Genomic DNA, 22,805 nt, shown 5'->3' on the forward strand with positions numbered 1-22,805 from the left:
ATCAGGATATTAAGACTCTTTTTTTTTTCCACTTCATGATGAAATCATCAAAAAGTTGATTTCCTGCTGGTTTATCATTTTGCAAATAAACTTTATAGACGCAGCAAGCTCTGTGTGTGTGTGTGTGTGTGTGTGTGTGTGTGTGTGTGTGTGTGTGTGTGTGTGTGTGTGTGTGTGTGTGTGTGTGTGTGTGTGTGTGTGTGTGTGTGTGTGTGTGTGTGTGTGTGCTGCTGTTATTTGGATGTTCTCTCAACAGGAGGAAAGATAAGAGAAAGAAAGAAAGAGACTACTGGATTGACAGCATGCGAACCTCCACCAGTGTTCGTACCCCCCCTCCCCCCACCCCCTCCCTCCACCAGGGTCAGTCCAATGATGCGCCCGTCTCCCTCGCCGCCGGGCGTCGTCTCTACGTGCCGCCGTTGTACGAGTAATCTGCTTTGTTGTGCATCACCAGCTTATTGTCCACAAAGTAGAAGCTGTCGGACTGCGTCTCGTAGGGATGCAGGACCATCTCTCTGACTGCGAGGAATCACACAGGAGCGTCACACAGTCGTTAGAAAACGAACCCCCGGGGGTCCCCACCGCAAACAACATAAACAACATAGACAACAAAAACAAGATAAACCAAACTCATGAGCCTCTTTCGAACATTGTGACCAAAAGCCCCCTAATCTACACACACACACACACACACACACACACACACACACACACACACACACACACCCACACACACGGTTTAATACCAGCATAATCTAGTTTCTTAATATATTAAAACTCTAAAACTCTTCATTAATATTCTGGTTTGGTTCTGATGATGATGATGATGATGATGATGATGATGATGATGATGATGATGATGATGATGATGATGATGATGATGATCATCATCATCATCATCATCATCATCATCATCATCATCATCATCATCATCATCATCATCATCATCATCCTACTGGTTTTGTCATGCATGTGTGTGTGTGTGGACTCACTAATGTCCTCGGATAGCGGCGGGAATTCGTAGATGTGTTCGCAGGTGTTCTTGCTGCTCGGCATGCAGAAGCCGAACTCAAAGTCAAAACTCTTGAGCAGCTTCTCTCTGAAATAATGTCTCTCGATCATCCGGAAGTTCTCTATCGGCATGTCTCCGACTGTGAACTCCACGCTGAACGGACACAGGCAGGGAGACAAAGGTGGGCGAGACAAACATCAGCGGATTATCTTTTTTTCTTTTAAGTCTCATTTAACGAATAAAGAGGTGTTGGCTGGCTGGCACTTGTACAATTTGTGAAAATGATCGCAAATGAAACCACTGTTTCACCGTCCCAGACATGTAACAGCCATTTTAATTGTCAAATCATTTAAAGGAAACTACCAGTCATTACTGTGTGCAGGATGTTCCAGCAGCATTATGCTGTCGAACTTCTTACACAAAGCCAATCAGAAATTCACTTATTTAATGATTTATGAGCAAAAAATATTGAAATATATGTAAAAAAAAAAAGTCAGGGTTAGGCCAGGTTAAGTTGTAGCATTTCATCATTTCATTTTGTGTTTCATCTTACAGTAAACCATGTATTTCTTAGTTTCTGGTTGTTTTATGTTTAGACATTATCAAGGGTGTATATGTGAGTTTTAGATCTTTGGGTTCAGGTTAAAGCTTCTAATAAATGAATTTCATTCCATGTTTTTGTCTGCTGGACTCAATAAGTAAGAATACCCACTATTTTCCATGATCCAGCCAATGTAGCTCAATATAAGCAGCATATGATGGTGCTTGATTCTACTAATGTTAGAAAAAGCTCCTTGTGTTCAATATCAATCAGCCACTGAATTTTTAAGGACAAAGCAACACACGTTCTCACTTACGTGGCTCCAACCTGCCGCAGTCTGAGAAAAGCAGGAGTGAACTGATAGCGGACAAACCGGCCAGCGTTTGGGTCAATATCCCTCTTCTCTCCTGCTTTATCTAAAGGTAAACACACGGTTTGGTCGGCCCAGGAAAGGAAAAAAATAGAGGGAAAATATGATCAGAAATAGAAACCTCCCAATATGTCCAAAAAAAATCAAATAAAAGCTCATAAAAATTTAATAATATTCCTCTTTGTGTGCAGTGACCAAGTAATAAAGAGCATGAAACGACTCGGTGAAAAAGACCAGAGGCTTGTGATCTTTTTTAAAACTTGATGAATGAAAGAACGAAAGAAGTCCCTTTAAAAACTTGACCTCTTTCAATATCGTAGGCACCGATCAGCCATAAGACTATGACCGCTGACAGATGAGCCGGGTACCACTGAATATCAGTCAATGTGATATATTTAGGCAGCAAGTGACCATTTTGTCCTTAAAATTGGTGCCTTAGAAGCAGGAAATACGATCATTTTACAAGGTATCTGTCCAAAATTGGTGAAATGGTGAACCAACGACAAAGGCGTGGGCAGATGTGACTATCTGATGTAAATGGGGAGCAAATTCTGTCACATGTGTAAAGATGAATCCTGGTTCTGATGGAAAGGTGACAGAATAAAGCGCATTGCTGCAAATGGAAGATGAGGCAAACTGACACAATATTTGGCGGTTGTCATAATGTTATGGCTGACCGATGGCGTCTATTATTTGTACATGTACATGCGTCATGCCTTATGAAACAATTTAACTGAGTCTCACTTAATACCTGCAGTTCTTTTATGTTCACGCAATCTGGAACTCAGGACTGTAGATTTCCTTTTATTTAGCCTCCCATCTAATTTCTATGGAATTCAATGAGGATTTATAACATAGCAGGACTAAAACGGACGGCACAACTCCTGCATTTGACTCTGAACTCACAGGACCTTTTCCTACTCTGAGATATGAAGCTCCTTAATGCTGAATTTCATGCGTCACAGTGAAAGACGCAGAGCATATTCCATTTACATCAGGTAGTTCCAAAACAGTATTTAAAATTGTATTCCTAAATGTGGAATTTAGATGATAAATTAGCATCTTCTCACAGCCGACTTTAATCTTAATAAAGACAGATTACCGGTACATAATAGATGCATGTTTATGTGTGTGTGTGCGCGCACATGTTATGGAATGAAACAAATGTCCCTGCAAGCTGATGTTTGTGGTATAAACAAAGTGTGATGTAACTCTGAGCTCAGTTCGCTTTATTTTGAAGAATAATAGCTTCTTCTGCTCGCTGAAATGATAAAACATGACAAATGTGCTCCTCACTGCTAAAACAACAAAGACATATATTCTCTTATATCATGAAAGGTTTTAGTCCAATGAAAGTTTTATTTCAAGTCGTTTTATTTCTTGGGTAAGCCAATACTTTCTCATGAGAGATGAAAGTTCTTCAATTTTGTGCAAGAGTTAATTACTGACAAGCGATAGGACTTCATTATAGCTTATTTTTGTGATGTCAAAAACAATAATATTATGTCTTTTTTAGTTCGCATTTATCCTGTTCTCCACACGATGAATCATTGTCTCCTCTGTGTTCCAGTAGGTCTTAATATAAAACTTCCATTACAAATGTGATCTTCAGGTTTAGGACTGGACAGTTTCCATAATGAATTGCTTCTTAAATGTGTGTGTGTGGGGTTTTTTTTCTTTCAAGTACTTTCGTTGTAAAATGAGTGAACTGAATATTTGTAAGACTCGCCTGCAGACGGGGGTTTGGTGATTTCGAACAGCACCGTGCCAGTCTCCATGTCTCTGATCTTGAACCGGGTGAAATCGATGTTGAAGATGTTCTCATCCGGGCTGCAAAGATAATCTGAGGAAGACAGAGAGAGAGAAGAGCGACACGTGAGAACGTATCTGATGAAGGTTTTTGAAATAGAATTAAGAGCAATGCTGTTTCTCAGGAAAACCCAAGAGAAACTTTTTTAATTTTTATTTTATGAATTAATTCAGGATATAGTTGAACAAGAGTGATTGAAAACAAACAATTTCAGAACAAAATTAAGCAAAATGAGAAGAAGAAAAACCCAACGTCAGTTGGCAGTTAAGGACTGGTCCTTCTGTCGTGGCTTTGTGCATTGTCCTATTTCCTCCACCCATAAATCTTCCATGTCGCTTTATCCAAGCTGATTATTAGAGATGGCAAGGTGCATTCAGGGCAAGTCAGCAGCCGATCACAGGGCAAACACAGCGAGATAAACACACACAGTCACATGCACACGTACAGGAAACGGCAGAGTCACATAACCCAGATTAAAGCTTCCTTCCATTATCTACCTGTGTATGTTATCCTTGATTTGGAGATTTCTTCTTCACTTTTAAAGCTCGCCAGATTTCGCCTCCATCAAATACAAAAAAGAAGAACCTGAAGATGACATCTGATGAAAGTTTTCCTATTAAATCCCAGTAAAGACTGAAGCAGGGGACATCCTGGACACACTCACATTCATACCAATGACACATTTTAGTCAATTAGCCTCATTATATTGTGTTATTATATTTTTCTAACATGTTCACTGTGTTTATCTGTTTGTTTGGGTCATTCCTGTTAACTTTTACACACTTAATTTCATCTCAAGGCTCTGACTGGCTTGGTGAAGAGGAGGAGCTCTGAGGAGGTAGGGGAGGTAATAAGTTGATTATAGTGTACTGTACATCCAGATATCACTAAATACAACACCAGGGTGATTCACCAGGCACCAATTGAACCTGCAGTCATAAACCTGGACTTTCACTCCATTCTGGGAGAGGACACAGACCTTTAAAGGTGGAACACACATACACAAGGAAAACTGCGTTTTGTTTAGATGAATGACGGCATGCAAATGTTCAGAAAACACCGAAGGAGTGAAGAAAACCCTCCTCAAAGGCAGTTTTAAGTTAACGACAACTGGTAGAAGCATTAAAAAACGTCCCTCCATTTATATATATGTGAGTCTTGATGACAACTTGTGCTCCTCACACACACACACACACACCCAGTAAGAAAGGGAAGTGAAGTTATTTTTATTCTGTTAATCCTTCCTGTCCTCACCAGGCAGTGTCGCTCCTTATTAAACTCCCCAGCAGAGCAGACACTTCCTGCTCACCGCCTGATCCGACACCACGAGAAGGTCTGTCCGTCAACCCCTCCACCGGAGAGACGCTGCTGCTCTCTTGTGTCACACCGAAAGCTGCAAAGCTCAACGCCATGCTGCCGGCAAGGGCGTCTGCGTTTGGTGAATTTCTTCTCCCTCTGCTGCTTATCCCACAAATGCATTCCCCCTTACCATTTCAAACACAAACAAAAGGCATCACCATATAAGAATTATTTCCAAGAAGGAATCATAATTGAAAAGTGTATTGTTTTTTTTTTCCTCTCCAGTTATTACACTAACAATATATAACTCTAATAATGTGTGATTTATGCCAATGTTTTCAAATACATCTGTACGGCACCAGAAACACACAGATTTTCTTAGTTTTGTGTGATATTCATTTGAGCGCGTTTAAACGGAGGAACTACAACAAAACAGAAAGATTAGACACTTTAAGAGTAGAAAACTGACAAAAGTCAGTGATTCCATGTGTTCATTATCTCGGGGTTCAGAGTTGGCACACAATTGTTTTTCACAAGGAGCATGTTTGGGGGTTTTTTTGTCAGCGAACAGAGGAGATGGTGTCTGAAGGCATTTTAATTCCTGATGATGGCAGCTTCAAGTAGCCAATGGCATTGTTACAGGATGAACATGGTGTGGAAGATGACTGATCGGGACTGAGGCGTCAGTAATGAGTTGCAACAATCACAATCAGTTGCATCTTTGTTTTTTTTTTTAAAGCAATAAAATCTTCATTTTTGAGTCAAACGATAGCGTCAGTGTCAGAGGAGTCACGGGAACAAATCCACAAAGAATGAAGAGATACTGCTGAGTAAGTCACAGCTGGGTTTCAGATCACTTTTTTTGTTTGATTCCAAAATGTGTCTGATAGTTTTACTTCCCCGCCAAAGTGAGTTGATTTAAAATCCTTCCTGGGCACCAAACAACTGACACAGCAGAGCATTTATCAGGTCTCACACTTAAATCCACATAGATTAAAGTACCGTAGTTCATTGGGCTTGGAATTAAAATGCACTTTCTTCCTGTTATGAAACTGGTGACGACACGCCAGTGCTGAGATGAAAAACAAAACGAGAAATGAAACATGGAAGATGGTCCAAAAATGTTTAGCTTAACTTGTTATTAATGATGTAATGTGACATCACCAAGCTGAAGCCCGGGCCTGTACTTGGGATTATTCACATTAAACCTCCCTGCATGTTATTTTTCATGTTTACGTATGAAGCATCCCCAAAAGAAGAAGAAGAAGAAGAAGAAGAAGAAGAAAAGACGCGTAGCCTCAAGTGGCTGCATGCTGTCAGCTCGTTTTGCTGCGGGAGGTGAGCGCTCCTGACGGAGCTGACCTGATCCGCCGTGATGCCGCCATGCCTCCGCTCCTCTGTCAGTCTGAACGCTGAGCTCGGCTCTTCTAAACACGCCGTCCTATTTAACAGCCGTGCAACACGTGGACGTGCACGTGGCGCCCACACGCACCGAGACCGACACAGACGCCCTCGGCGGCCGCACGCTTTGAGTTCACAACAAACAAAAGTCTGCTGGTGAAGTTTGAGGGGGGAAATTAAAACCAGATTTGCAGGAGTGTGCGGTGCGACCGGCTGTGGCACAGCTGGTGTTTTCCTTGTCCTTTTTCTAACCTACTGCTAATAGTTACCTTTGAGCCTGCTAATGAAGTCCCGCGAGGGCAATGAGGCAGCAGAGGAGACAATGGAATTGGTGTGTATGTGTGTGCACGCAAGAGTGTGTGTCTGTGTGTTTGGCTGACTTGTGGGGCCCCACAACCGAGAGCTCTCTGCCCACACATATCGCAATTGACTTCCTTTCATTTTCTTTAGAACTGTTCTCATTTTGACCGGAACTGCTATTTGCTCATCGTTTACACTCACCCTCACCCGAAAGCCAAACCTTCCACCCGTAACACCACCTCAACCCCAGCGCAACACGAAAATATGTCGATTTTCTGCCTTCACAGGGACAAACAGTGTCCAAAATGTCAACGTGTGAACAGATTTCTGTGGTACGTGCACACAGCACACGCAACTACGGAACCATCCAAGATAACTCTCAGCCGAAGCCGGCAGGAGACTCCGGTTCGTCACTGTCAGCGCTCCTTCTGGACCGCCGTAGTAAACACCTCCACACAGAGCACGTCGCCAGCTTTCACAGTCTCTGTGGGGGGACGGATGGACACGTTTATTATGTAAATTCTAAAGAGTCCGGCGGCTGCAGCAGAAGCTGAATTGCAAAACATGGCTGAGATAAGATCACAGAGCTGCTTGGTGGTCACTCTGGAACGAGGAAACGTGTAAAGCACTCCTTCAAACTTAAAATGGTGATTTACTGAAGTGAAAGTCAATACTTGGATGTGCCAGAACTGAGACTGTTGTTTTTTTTGGCCCCGAAGGACAAAAATGTTAAATCTCTGGTTTAATTGAAGCCTAAAAGTTTGTGTGTCTGCAGACGATGCAGACTTCATCAGAATGTTGGGCTGTTGCTGTTGGAGATGGATCCACATGAATTAACCTTCTCATTGAGCTTCATCTCAGTGTGGTCATGTATCAATAAACCATTTATCCAGAATATAATATGTTAAAAAAAATCTACATACCGTCTAAAAACTGCACATTTAGTCATTTTTAGCTGAGAAGGTTACTTCATTAAATACATTTCTTTGAATTTGACTTGCTGAAACATTGAGCAAACATCTGTCCGACGCTTCACTTTCATTTTTTAACGCTTCAATCACGCGAACTCACACTTCACCCAATTCAGCCTAACAACATAGCTATGTATTTATTCTATTGTCACCAACGAACTATAAGTTCCAATGAAACACAAACAAATGTTACTAAATACAATTTCTTCAGCAAATTGGCACCGCTGTCTGTGAAGAACTGCAGATGTTGCTCAAGCATCTCAGGAGTTAAAAGCTTCATTTCATCATCTGTTGTCAACAATAAATGTGCAACTCATAGAACAACACGCTGACAAAAAGAGGAAGAGATGCTTCAGCGCTTTATCAGCAAATGAAAACTGTTTTTTTTAAAGATGTTTACAGCAGATGTGTCAAACTACCAGTGGAGAGCCGGACTGGGTCAGACGCACAGTTCACAACATCCAGAACCAGAATGACCCAGATGTGGCTAAAATACGCCGTCCGGAGCTCATTTTTAGCAGTTCACCCAGTTAGGATGCATCATGACGGCTTTAAATTCACCGGCACATCGAACCATATTAAAGGCTTATAAACACAACAACATGCTGGTGAGGAGAACAGCTGACACTGGTAATGGGATCGAGCTCCGTGTCCCACTTGAGCTGCAGACCAGTTCATCCTCACACAAGTTATCCATGTTAAACATCGTCCTGGATGTTTAATGACCTTTATACTATAAAAAAAAAAATTTTTAAACTCAGCTTTTGTCCAAACGACAGCTCTATAATGAAAGCATGTGCTACTTTTCCATGCTTATCCAGTTTAATTTGATTTTTTAATATATATATATATATATGTATGCATGAACTGGAACTTAAAACTTGTCACATGAAACAAGCTATTTCAGTGTTTTTACTTAGAGGAAGTAAAATCAGCAGTGTCTTCTATTCTCACTCTTTTCTATTCTTAGCTTTCTGTGACCAGACGTCATGTGAGCTCCTTCTGTCACCTTTAAACACTTCTTGTCTGACTTTTGTGTGCAATGTACTTAAAGAAATTGCACCAACCTCAAAAAGTTGCAAAAGTTAATGAAAAAAAAATTGCGTTTCGAAACACTTTTTCCTGAGAAACTGAGGATAATTACCTGCAGACTGGTTACATGTGTTTTAGAACTGTACACATGTGAACACGGTAATAAGGAAATGTGCTTCTATTCAGCAGGTCTTATGCGTCCTATTAACTGCATTACAGATCAGTTATTGAACAATTGATCCAAAGCTGAAGGTGGAAGAGAAGGACAGCGTGCTCAGCTGAAGTTATGCAAAAATGTTGCTTGGTGATAAAGTAACAGCTGTACTCAGCAACCACAAGAACTGCATAAATATGAGGTATCTGACCTTTGAGCGTGACGAACTAATAATGGCAGCTGAACAGACTGAGGTATAAAACACTTTTAAGGCTGTGCGATAAATTAAAAGCAAGAAATGATGACGGTCACAGAGATGCAGTGGAAGATTGGCTGGACAAAGGCAAAGGACAAAGACACTGACACAGCACGGCTCGCCTGGGTTAATCTGGTTTAGTTCCTTGTATGAAGGCAAATCCAACTAATCACTGGTGGGGTGGAAGGAGGTGGTGGTGGTGGTGGGGGGGGGGGGGGGGGGGGGGGGACAGCAGGTGTGCCATGAAGGCACTGATAAGTAATGAAATGAGTCTGAGGTGCTTAAATGGTCTTTTCTGCGATGTGATCATTTTAACATCTGGGGAGATTTCTCAAATTACAAGTGGAAGACGTTTCAGATTAAACTTTTCACCAGGCTGCGAAATGTCAAACATCCCGATGTTTGACACACACACACACCTGTTCCGCGTCAAATAGACTTTGTAAACGGTGCAAGACATTTTTTATATTTTCATAACGTACTCACATCTTTTTTTCCATTCAAATAAAGGGAAAAGTGAAAATGTCAGTATTCAGGTTCGTGTGATTTATTTCACTGGACTGGATGAGTCCACTTACATTTTTTCTATCCACGCTCTCAACTTAAACACATCACTCTGATTAGATTTAAATTTGATTCAAATGTATTTCAACCTATTTTGCATGTATAGTCATTTTTTAATTTTTTGACAGTCGAGGACCGAAGTCACATTCTAACGGCGACATGGTGAAAATCGGTATGGTTTTATGTGAAATAAATACAATAACTCCAAAACAATCTCACCTCACAGTGTGGAGCATTTACTGCATCAGATGTTCACCAGAATATTTTAACAGTTGTTAACGTCGCACACAAGCCAAATGTGCTGCGGGCCTTACTGGGCCATCCGAGCTCATGATGCGTTAGAGCATCTTATGGGTCGTTGACTGGAGTTGATTTTGACACAGCACCGCTTAGTTATTTTACTTTCACACCACAGACTCTCACAAGTCACGGGGGACGTTCACACAGTCTTGGGTCAGGTCTTACGGCTATTGAGGCGTTTTTTTAAAAAGGAAATGTCATTTAAAGCAGCCATATAGTATTATTATTAGTGTCCTCTGAACTAGAGAGACAAGCTCTGAATTATATTGTTTCCAATGAGAAATATTGAAAATAATAATAATAATTAATATTTATGCAAAACAAAAAAATGACATTTTCAGTGAATTGATAATATCCTGAACTGTAAAGTTATGATTTTGTTGGCTAGGAAGCCTTGACAGTGCTGCAAATGAACTAAAAATAATGACGAGACCTCAGGATTTGACCTTTGTGACTTTTAATTATTGACTTATAAAACGAATCACCATGTTCCTTATACAGGTTATTTTTATATTGCTTGCTTCAAAAAACTTAATTAAGAATATATTTTAGTTAAGCACATTATTATTACATTTAGTGATTAATTATCCCTGCTCTAATTTTGAGGCGAAATCATCAAATGCTGAATATATCCATACATATATACATACAAACTACAATCTTATAGCATTTTTAAAGTTTCACTTGTCATAAATATGGCTTGCATTTCAACAAATAGAGAAAACATCTGATCTGATGAAGTATTCTAATAGTTTGGGATACGATATCACGACCTTTAAGCTAAACGAAACAGGAATTGTGAAATCTTTCAGTTTATGTGTGAATAAACTAAAATATATAGAATATATGAATGTTTCTGTTATATTTCAGTTTTTAACTGTCCAGCCATCCGTCCATCCATCCATCCATCCATCCATCCATCCATCCATCCATCCATCCATCCGCTACATAAATACATTCAAACTGTTTCTCGCTATTTGCAAGCACATCCAATGTGTTTTGTGTTTATATTCCAATGAAATACTGTACAGGAGGTCTCAAAGATTCTTCAGGAGCACCGCTGCGTCTGCTAAAGAGCTAATCATATTTAGTAACACATAAATGAACACCAGCTGAATCCAACACCCCACATAAGGAGGAGACTGTTGGCCAGCTGTCAAAATCCCTGCCAAGAAATGTAATTTGAATGAGTGTAATCATTAGACGAACGGCGGTAAGTGTCGGGGTAATGATCTCCGTGCTGTAAACCTGCCTGATTGTGATTGGAAACAACTGTTGCCAATCTGCTAATGCGAGCTGAGCTCTGCAGAAGCTCTGTGCAGTCGTGCTTCCACTGCTCAAGGTGAAGCCAAATGCATCAAGAAACTGTTCTTCACCTGCAAATGCAATAAGATATCTCATCATTGAGAAACACTGTCCTCTTGACGCTGTTTATAACGGAAAAAAACCAAACAAAAAACTGTCAAAAACATCCATTTGCTGGAGCTTGTGTTTTGTTCAGGGTTTGTTGTTGTCACAGATTTGCTTCTTGGAACCAGTGATTTCTATTCACTTTGTATTTTGGGGCATTCTATTGGCTTCAAAAGAAAGACAGATTTTAAACGTGGTTTCATATGACATTTTTAGCCTGGTAATTCATCTTCTATCAGGATAATTTGTGCACGACTGATAAGTGATATGAAAATAATAATCCTTCAAATATACCATACCTGTGAGGCTCCATGCTGACATCAGAAATTAAGTTTTGGATTCGGTTGAAGAACATTTGGATCAAGTCATTGAACAGAGCAGAAAGTCTGTTCTGTCTCCATCAGTCTTAGAAGCTGTCTTTGATTATTAAAACGGTGGAGGGGGGGAAACAATTAGTGGCAACGCCACGCTGGTAAAAGGCCATTGTTCTGAAAATGTATCTGCCTCAACACCACACAGAGAGGAATTCCCTCTGGCTCAGCTGTAAAGTCCTGGGTATTGTTAGATGTGTTATGTTACTGATTATTTAACCGATTCCAGGAGAGAAAAACTGACAAGAAATGCTGCCTCTTCTGAAATTCTGTTTTTTTTCCCCTTTATCTCTGCTGTTTGTGACTGAACTCTAAGACTTTTGGGACAAAATACAATTTTCAAGCACTAAATGTTGAAACAAGTGGCAAAAGGTATTTTTAGATAGCTGTGATAAGCTATCTAGTTCCTCACAGTGAGAATTCCCCAATCGATTATGTTCTGGTGGTCCTTTCTGTGTGCTGTCTCCAGGGTTCCTCACACAGACCAAAAACTTTTATGTTTTTGAGATACCGGTGAAGAATATGGATTAATTTGGCTTATTTAACAGGTTATCTTGACTTCGGTGTTGTGAAAGGCACTGATAACTACAGTACGTCTTTATATCGTTATCCTTACCCGAGGATGGATGGGTGGCTCTGGAGCTCTGCTGCTCTTTGATAATACCATATTATCTTTATGTACATTTGCTTGTAATTAATTAATCAATTAATTAACTAATTAATTATTTTTAATTTTAGTGTATTTATTTGCAAGATGATCATTTCCAGTGTTTGTGGTCTTTTGGTTACTGGGGAGGGACATGTAATCGCCAGCTTATGTCCACACAGCTGACAATCTTTCAAAAGAGACTCTTACCTTAAAGTTCAACGTCAAACGTGTGACTTAAATGAGGTGAAATATGTTTCCCATCCTCGACTTGTGTCGTCCCTTGTGGACTATTAATGCTGAGCGACCGCAGCCCTCGAGAGGATTGATCCCACACAGGCGTGTTTGCTCATTGTGAGAGTTTAAGCAGGGAAAGTTTCATGAACAAAACAACCCATCAGCGTCATCTCGTGCAACTTAAAGTCACAGCTGGTGATGGGCGAACGCAGATCACATCCGGGACAGGTCATCAGACCAACGGGGCAGAGACAGAGAGACGGACGACCTCCACACCTTCACATTCACAGAAGCGCACACAAGTACAAATCCCCAATAACGCTCATGAGTTCCACAGAGGAAACCCACTCATGCACAGGAAATACGTGCAACTTCTGCACAGAAAGGTCCCCGAGCTCAGATTCAAACCGCAGACGGGCTCATTGTGAGATACCAACGGGGTCTTTTGTGTCCCGGAACGAACACCAGTACAGTTCTGATGTACATAGAAAGCTTGCATGTTGAATCTGTTTGTCAGTAACGACGTCAAACAAGTGCTGGCATGTGTTTCCACTTCTCTCCTCGTCACCCGTCGGGGGACAGCACACCTACACTGCTGAAGAGGAGGAGGAAGGAGGAAGAGGAAGCATGTGGGAGCGCCGAGGTGCACGCTCCGCTGGTTGTAACCAAGGGGAGATGCTTCGCGTTGCCGTAGTGACCCGAGCGTGTATCCACGTTGCCGTGGTGATTCAACGCAAGTCTCCTCTCGCCTCCAGCAGTGACGCTGCGAGACAGGAAAGGGAGAGTTTCCAAGACCATAATAAGGTCCAGTCGTGGGAGACGGAATAATTACCATGGTGCATGTGTGCGTCCCCGAGCAGCTGGACACACAGACTCACGCCGTCATCAGATGAAATTTCTCCTCCGTTTCTAAAAATGACCGAGTTAAAGGATCAATAAAGGAATTAAAGAGTTTTTGGGTGCGAGCGCAGCCAAGGGATGTTCCCGCAGCTCAGTAAGCTGTGATTACGTTGGAGTGGACGAGGAAGGGATAGCTTTATCTTCTTTTAGAAGCCACGGCCACAAACACAATAATAACATATAACAAGATAAAAAAACTTTTTTTTTTAAAGAAATTAGAAGAGAGTAAGTCACAACACAAACACTTTGTTTTTGGGTTGCTTTGCCAAGTCAGGCAATAAGGACATCATCAGATTTGCTATTTGTTTAAATTCACAAACACTTTTTTTTTTTTTTCTTTTCAAAAACAGCCGTGAGAAAAGCCTCCAATGTTTGCATGTTATTCGCTTGGGTTGTGTAAGTCAGGTATTACACCGGCCTTTAAATAGTCTGATGCCCTCTGCCACCTGTTAGCTCACTAAGACCTGTGCTGGTGATGGATGGAGGTGTTCTTGTGCACATAAGAGCTTCCTGGTGGTTTGTGACCTCGTTCACACAAAACAGCTGCATTAAGAAACTTGTTGTGAAATCAGCAGATCTGTTTGTGTCAAACATTAAAAATAGACCAAACCGACAAGTAAAAAAAACAACAACAACAAAGAAACACTTTAAAAAAAAAAGAGGAACATGTTGCAAATTTGAATGAATCTAAGGATCGAGACTTTAAAAGTTGAAAGGAAAAATCCCAAAACAACATAATCTGGTTAGAATTAGGCAGCATAAGACTACTTATACATGTGTAACAATCACAGCGCCTTTAGGCCAGTAAAACAACTTGATTTCTATTTATTTACATTAAAACTTGCAATGGAATTATTTCATGTTTGTTGCCAATTTGATCAACTTTAAGAAGTGCATTTATTTTACACTGAACTAAGAGAGAACTGATGCTGAATAAGGACTCGTGCTGCTCTGATGCTCAGTCACCCCGACACCTCAAGCCTTAACTCTCAGGTTAATCCAGCCTCATTACTTTATCACACAACGGTCCACAGTTGGTCATTTCATCTCATCTCTTTATGTACTGTTCTAAATTAGCAATGATAAATCGAAGGAAATGCTAAATATGGAACTGGTTGATACATATTCTTATGAATGCAAATTGACTGTTTTTATTTGAAACACAGCGAATCAGTAGAAATAATCCCACTTCTGTGCTTTCTGTGGTATTCAATATAGCCATTCTTTAAGGGTGGACTTAAGCACTGTAACCATCGAAATCATTACAGGAAGGAGTAATATTGAAGAAAAAAAATTTCTAAATGTAAAAATGCGGCTAATAATGTAATAAAAGTGAGGTATCATCTTCACACTCATTCATTGAAGATACAGATTATGCAGTACTCTCTCTGTCATAGTTGTAATGAGTGTTTACTATTTCACTTTATTGGCAGGTTTTTTTTTGAGGTATCAGATTTATTACATCATTGGCCATTATGACATTCTAAGAATGTTGAAATGTGTGTTATTTTGATCATTTTCACATTACTTATCCAAAGATTTATTTGGCATTTAATTCTGAATCTACGAACTTGCTTTAAAGTCTTGAAGCAAAACATTTTTTCTTAATATACACATATTGTAGTTTTCCTATAATGGGCTGAGCACGGGCATTCAAGTTAAATGTAATTTAATGAGATATAGAGTGACCCATGCATATCCATCTAGTATTTGCTGTATAATGTAATAATCTTGCTTGGTTGCATGACGAAAGAACGCTGAATAAGAAATGTCAAGCAAATCATCTGTGCATTTTAATCAAACTGAACTGTTTCAGAGGCCATGGAGCCCCGCTCTTTACAACCCGTCTGCACTTCTTCGAACTGCACACGTTTTTGTTGTCAAGCGCCACTCATCCACCTCCACGCGCGCGCGTATTTACGCGCGCGCACAGACGCACGCAGCAGTGGGCTGGCACCTCCACGGGTCACAGGGCACGCGAGATGCCAACCGGGGAGCTTGTCAGACTGCAGATCTGCACGCACGTTGGCCAGCGTGTCGAGGGTTTGACGGCACATCACAGACAGTAGTTTGAGCGGGGCCCGGGTATAGATCGCATGAATAAGGGGACACGGCGGTGACGTGATGCCTGAGTCATAGCTGTCACATCTCCAGCAGCGTTTGTCCTCTCTCTCTCTCTCTCTCTCTCTCTCTCTCTCTCTCTCTCTCTCTCTCTCTCTCTCTCTCTCTCTCTCTCTCTCTCTCTCTCTCTCTCTCTCTCTCTCCCTCTCGGTGAACTTACTCTCCGTGATCTTCTGCAAGCCCAGGACATCCTCCGGACTGATCACCGTGTTGGCGAGCAGGTCTTCCTCGGTGGTCGCCGGGACCCCCACCTCGGCGGAGTTGCAGCCTTTCTTCACTTTCATCGCCGCCGGTTGCTTCGGGCTGCCGTTGCTGGTGCTGTCTGTGCCGCTGTCGGTGCCTCCGGTGTCTCTGCCCGGATTACCACCGGCGGGCTTCTTAGCGCTTGATGGGTCCTGGCTGTTGCCTCTGCTGGTACAGGAATAGCTCATTCTCCGCTCCTCCTCCTCCCCCCTCTCTCCTTTACCCAAAGCTTCCAAGATACTAAACAGTTGCCTCCTTCCCTCCCTCCCTTCCTCCCTTCCTCCCTCCCTCCCTCGCCAAAGGATGCAGAGTTGCTGTCTGTTATCCTGTGCTTAATTCCAATCCGCTTCGTCTTTATGATCCCAGCAGTCTGTCTCCTCTGCAGCCGGTGTGCATGCAAACAGCTCGCTCGCTCTCTCTCTCTCTCTCTCTCTCTCTCTCTCTCTCTCTCTCTCTCTCTCTCTCTCTCTCTCTCTCTCTCTCTCTCTCTCTCTCTCTCTCTCTCTCTCTCTCTGCTGCGCGCAGTCTGCGGAGAGCGCGCACTCTTTCTGCGCAGCTGCTCAGTCAGACGCTCCTTCGGTTGTGTCAAGTGAAGCTGGACGCTTGTGGGGAATAAATCTGCCGGGTTTGAAACTGAAAAAGAGGCGGCAGATGGTTGTTGATGTCAACGATGAGGAGGAGGAGGAGGAGGAGGAGGAGAGGGGGGGGGACCGGGCGGTGCTGCTGCTGCGCGCAAACCTTGCGCTCCAACTGACGGCGCGCATTAATTGATGTGACTCGCAGCTGATTCATTCAAAACGCTGCCAATATGTGCAGTGTCTGGTTTCTAATGATAGCGGAAACCTGGAAAAAATCCCGTCTTGGCAATCATTGAAACCATCTTTTTTTTCTCTCTCCATCCAATGGTCAGAGGGAATGAATTGACTGAATGGAGACAGGCTGCATTGGACTAGTTGTGAACCACAGAGCAAACATGATCAGACAACACCGCACAGTCACATTCACGCAGGGAGTTTAAGAGTCACCAATTAAAGTCATCGATTAATTCATTAATTCAACTCACACGTCACTATCATGTAAACTCGACACAGAAAGGTCCAAGCTGAATTGAAATGCAAAACTTCCAACAAGTGTTTGCAAATTACAAAATATATTTCCTTTGGTTGAATGTAAATCATTCTGCCACTAAGCTGAACATCAGTCCCAAATGAATTTAGAGAAAAAGTTGGTCTTGCAATACAAGATTGTGCCTCAAGATGGTGTATTGAGTCTGTGAAAGAAACAAAATGTGGAATAAGAAATTAAAGGTATACAGGAGGATTTTCAGGAATTTTAGGAAAGAACCGCCCTCTCCACTGTTTGAAAAAAATGCGCATGCGCAACGCTGTACCTGCTCCCGAGACGGAACGCCTACTAAAACGCGTGCGAGAGACATGCACGAGCCCAGTTCTCCTCGTGCACGCTCTGTTTACAAGTCACAAGTCGGCATCGCTCACATAAGCTCACTTTACAAGAAGATTTGCACCAGAGGGGGTGAAACTGTGTAAAAATGTCCGAGAATAATGCGTCGGGTCGGCCACCGGCATGATGAGGACCGTGTGGAGTGAGCTGCGCGCAGGGACGGGCACGTACGACGGGCTTACGTCATATATCACCAGAATGATTGACAATTGGGAGGACCAGTTATTTTGATGATCCACCCGGAAGAAGAAAATCCTCTACTATACCTTTAAGCTGAAATCCACGCAGGTTTACGCGTTTCAGCCAATGGAGCAAATCTGGACCTCTGGAACTCCCAATAACAAAAGCCAAACTTCAGAAGGGTTGTTGAAATATACATGATACATAAATGACCATCATGAACATTTTCAGGTATAAACCTCCTCTTTTAAGCTTTGGCTCGAAACAAACCTCACTCTCATGAAGTCAACTTAACAGTCACGCTATAACTTAAATACTTGAATAATGAGTCTTGTTTGAGTGTTTTCACATCAAATTCCCTTTTTTTAAAATTCCTGTGAACACTTGTGAGTGTTTCCTAAATAATTCCTAATTCTATATCTAATAGAAATATACAGATACATGACCAACTGTCAGTTCACATCAGAACGGTGAACACACAGTGTCACGTCAAACCCATCACATTGCATCAAAAAGTAACAATCGACTTTCACTTAAAAAACATTTATAAACGGGGAAGCTTATCAAGCAAAGCATTTGTGGGTGTTGAGATCAGTATCGAAGCTTTCCACATATTTCACAAATAGCACAATGTTAGTTATTAAAAACTTAGGTGATATGCTCATCGAATTTGTAATACATCACAAAGCAACTTAAAGAATATGATGGCCTGTTACATAAATACAGTAATATGATTAGTTTTTTGTGTGAAGAATGATAGTAACTGAAGAAACCTTAAGTTTCCAAAAGCGAAGGAAATTCATGTCATGAAGTAAAAAAAAAAAAAAAAAAAGCACCATAAAAAGAAATTTGGTCATTCAATGTAAATGTTTTCATTGATTTAGAATAAATATTTCAGGGTTAAACATAATTATGACTGAGAAAAGTTGTAAATGTTGCTGTTTTTTTCCAAAATTGACATTTTTAGCTCAAGAAATATTTTTGTCATTATGAAAAGACATGTCTAGAAGCTGGATGGAAGCAGTTCTGTCACTAATCTCTCTCTCTCTCTCTCTCTCTCGCCCTCTCTCGCCCTCTCCTGACTCAGTCCTTGAAGACTGTACACTCCACCTCACCCGGGAATCGTCTGATGAAAACAGTATTTAACCAACTGTAACTTTATTTAGCAGCAACCGCAATAAGAAAAATGTCATTAAAGACAGAAACTCTTTAAGTGAGAGCGATCGCTTGAACCAAACTGAGGTTTTCCTGAGTCGTGGATGACGACAGGCCATAGAGGAGTGAGTCTGTGATCAGAGGTTAGCGGGTTCAGAGCTTTCCACTGAGTTCGGCCTCGACCTGCACCTCACCTCTTCTACTACGTGTAGCTCAGGTTCAACTATGAGTGCCACTGGTGAAATGCAGAGAAATCTGCTTCCTCTCAATCTCCAGAGGTCTGAGAGATTTATGTAGAAATGTTGCACTCTACAGGCAGCCTGCATTTACTACAAAATGTGTCCAACGTTATCTTCAGTTTGTCCTTTACTCTCCAAAGAAGGGACAGAATTATTTGTAGCTGTTAAGATAGGTGACAAAAAGCAGTGAGTATGCACATCTGAACTGTTAAAAGTCAGCTTGTTTTACTTATTTAGACCAGTGAGACTCGTTTGAATTAATACAGTCTCCTCCAAACTGATTTGTACGTTTGCTGTATTGTAATTAGTATTTGTTACATCTTGTCTGTGTGTCCGTCAGACACTGCGTGTGCTGCAGTCTAATGTTCAGCAGGTGGTTGATGTACAGAAGACACGCAGGCTTGGTGGGGTGTGAGCGTGATGTCTGTACGCGCTCGTCCGCCCGCTCACAGTCCACTATATGGTCACCGTGGTCTCTTCACACCGGCCTGCTGAGTTGGCTGGACTCTTTGTCACGTCTGAGCTGCTGCTGCTGTCATCAGCAGAAACACACACGCACGCACACGCACACGCACACACACACACACACACACACACACACACACACACACACACACACACACACACACACACGGACTGTCTCAGGCCTGAATAAATCCACTTTGATATTAAATGTGTGATGACATTAGTTCTGACAGTTCTATTGTTCTCTCAAATGCAGTTTTCAACCAATGATCAGAAAATTATATGGTTACCCAAGTAAACAAACACACACACACACACACACATGCACACATACACACACACACACACACACACACACACACACACACACACACACACACACACACACACACACACACACACACACACACAAATACACCGACACAGACATAGAGTCTGGACAATGTGCTGACCTCGGTAAGCCATTCCAAAATGTTTATTGTTCGCCGTTGCCAGAGGAGAGAGGGTGAGCGGTCAGTTTTGAACCTACCAGCTGCTCACACTGTTTATTTAATGATACACTGCAAAAGTGATTTCCATAAAATGACGCCTTATCGCCAATATCAAGACAGAATTCTGGGTACAAAATCACTGTTGGTTGTTTTGATGACAACGTGACAGCATTGATGTGTTCCTCTTTGTGCTCCGCAGTCATCTCCATGTCCTTCCGGTTTAATAATAATCTATTGCACACAGCTGTCTGAAAGTAAAGCGCCAATTACAGCTCCATGCCAAACCTCTGCCAGAGCTGCCAACCAGGTCTTTGAATTGGTGCCATTGCCCCCCGTTAACCTTTATGGTTGATTTATTCAGTTGTGCAGAATTTCCCGAAATAGCAACGGCTGCTTTCATTCACGAGTAAAAGCAGGACGGAGCCACCGAGGAGAGAGTCGCTCAGTTTGGACGATCTGGTTTGGACTGTCTTTGTTCACATTTAGTAGTTTGGATATCCGGCTGAGTGGTGGAAGCCCCTCATGTCAGCTGGGCTGGACTGCGGCCACTGCTGCAAACCCACCGAGGATACAGCAGGTATGAAAGAAGAAAAGATTCTTCTAATGCAGCTTTTGCCTCTTAATGTCCACAAGTAACCATCATTAACGCAGTTTGTCAAACTGCCATGAAATTACAAGAAAACTATACTTTTGCCAAATGTCCTGCACACGATTAATCCCCATGAGCCGAGTTTGATCTATTTAAAGGATTATTGCTAATTATCACCATGTACATTTAGTGTGAGAATGATGCCAGTGCAATGAAATAAAATCAATTAAACCTTCTACTCACTACACATTTATATATATACATAAGATGTTCAATAGCTTGTAGAGACTTTCTGTCATATTTCATTTCCCCTCTCATCCTGGAGGTATTGTGTTAAAAATCCAGTCAGGTTTTGACCCCAGTCCACATACGAAGGCACAGCGTTGATATGACGGTACGTTACAAATAACTGGCAGTGTTGGACGAAAAACACTGACGGCCTCGGCGAGGACCGTCAGGTCAGACCACGCTGAGGATGCTTTATGAGTCTGTCGTGTTATTTAGCTGCAGACTCAACAAGCTGATGGAGAAGGCCAGTGAGGGTGGAGCTTGAGTATCAGCAGCAGTTTCAGACAGGAGGGACGGTGTTATCCATACACTTCGTAGCTGGTTTTTCCACTTATCTGTGAATCTTTCAGCCCTGATGCCTTTCAAAAACCTTTCGTGCTCAATCCTGTGCTGTCTCCATCTTAAACTGAAGCGAGGGCGGTTCCTATGGTCACAGTATATTTTCTGAACAATCCTTCACACTCCTGTTCCAGTCAAAGGGTTTTCATCCCAACATGATTGAGGATACATCCCACTTCAATCTTTTTTTCTTTTTTTTTTTGCAACCCCTTGGTCACCAGGGTTTATTACCTTGGTGTCACTTCATGAAACCATCCATTCATCTTTCTCTCATTATTCATCTCAAGATGGTGAGTCAGTGGAGCAAATCCCAGCTGACTATGTGCAAACTCTAGGATGCAGCGTGGACAGATCACAGAAACACACACACACACACACACACACACACACACACACACACACACACACACACACACACACACACACACACACACACACACACACACACACACACACACACACACACACACACACACACACACACACACACACACACACACACAGTCACATTCACACCTCGGGACAATTTAGAGACACACAGTGGCAGAACCTTGAGAAAAACCCATGTGAGCACAGTTAAACCACATGAAGTCTGCATTGAAAGCTCTATTCTGGACTTGAACCTTGGATGTTCCTACTGTAAGGTGGGGGCAGTAACCCCCCCGAAGCACAGTGCTGAAACTGTATGATCTCATGAAATGTCAAAGAAAATATGTTGATCATCCATCAAAAGAAGGAATAAGTCTGTGTATGTATGTATTTCTACTTTACAAGCATGAAAATGGTGTCAGCTTAAGATGTTTTCCTTTGTTTCCAATACAAATATGGTTTTAATGTATGATTTTTTTTTTCTAACAAATGTCCTCCTTGGATCGTTCTGAGACTGAGTGGTCGCATTGCTTTTCTTTACTGTAACAAATCCTCCTTCACACATTCCGCCACACAACTTCTGCTTAAAATGATACTGTAGCTCTTCCAATTGCTTCGTGACTGGAGCTCATTTCAGCACTCACCATCGCTGCTTGTATTCCCTGATAAACAGACACACTCACTGCTTTCATTTCATTTACTAAAGTCTTCTTGGGAAAACTCCTCTACATATACAGCCTCTTCTCAATAATTACAATACAAATCACAATCTACACCCTCACCCCGCCTTCGGTCACGTCTCATTTCAGTTTTCAGCTGCAAGTCATCTGCAACAAACCTTCAATAATCATTTGATAATAAATGATAAATCACGAACAGAACTGCACTTCATGCAATGTGATAATAGATCCACACATAGGCCTGTTTTTTTGCGTTTTTTTACCTTTCCAGCGCACTATAGCCGCACGCCGTCTTTGTGTTTGCATGAATCACTGTGTGTCTGCGTGTTAACCCCTGTGTAGCTCACACAACAAAACAATGGAGTCAAAAGCAAAGTGCTGACACGAGCCGGGAGGGCGTGCATGCCCCCCCGGCCCCCCGCCCCGACACCCGGGGGTGTATATATACCCCCACACTCACTGCCTCTGCAGACCCGTCAGTGAAACCCTGCGACACACAGCTTCCCGGTTTGGGTAGGTCAGATTAGTTCAACAATACAGTGTGTGGACACGGTTCAGCCTGAAGGAATATATCAACAACAACATAGAGTTTTAACTAACTGGATGAAATG

The 22,805-nt window shown here is 41.9% G+C and overlaps 1 protein-coding gene across 1 annotated transcript; it reads right to left on the reverse strand.

Moving 5' to 3' along the window:
- Positions 1 to 406: 406 nt before the first annotated feature.
- On the reverse strand, positions 407 to 16,126 carry LOC308139825 (protein unc-119 homolog A-like; the record flags this gene model as incomplete). The annotated part of the gene is made up of 5 exons (XM_080509379.1): positions 407 to 519; positions 993 to 1,165; positions 1,870 to 1,969; positions 3,653 to 3,766; positions 15,856 to 16,126. The coding sequence occupies 5 exons, from the start codon at positions 16,124 to 16,126 to the stop codon at positions 407 to 409; spliced, it is 771 nt and encodes a 256-aa protein (XP_080365505.1).
- Positions 16,127 to 22,805: the final 6,679 nt, after the last annotated feature.

Source organism: Blennius ocellaris (assembly GCF_963422515.1).
Source record: "Blennius ocellaris genome assembly, chromosome: 14".
Taxonomy (NCBI): domain Eukaryota; kingdom Metazoa; phylum Chordata; class Actinopteri; order Blenniiformes; family Blenniidae; genus Blennius; species Blennius ocellaris.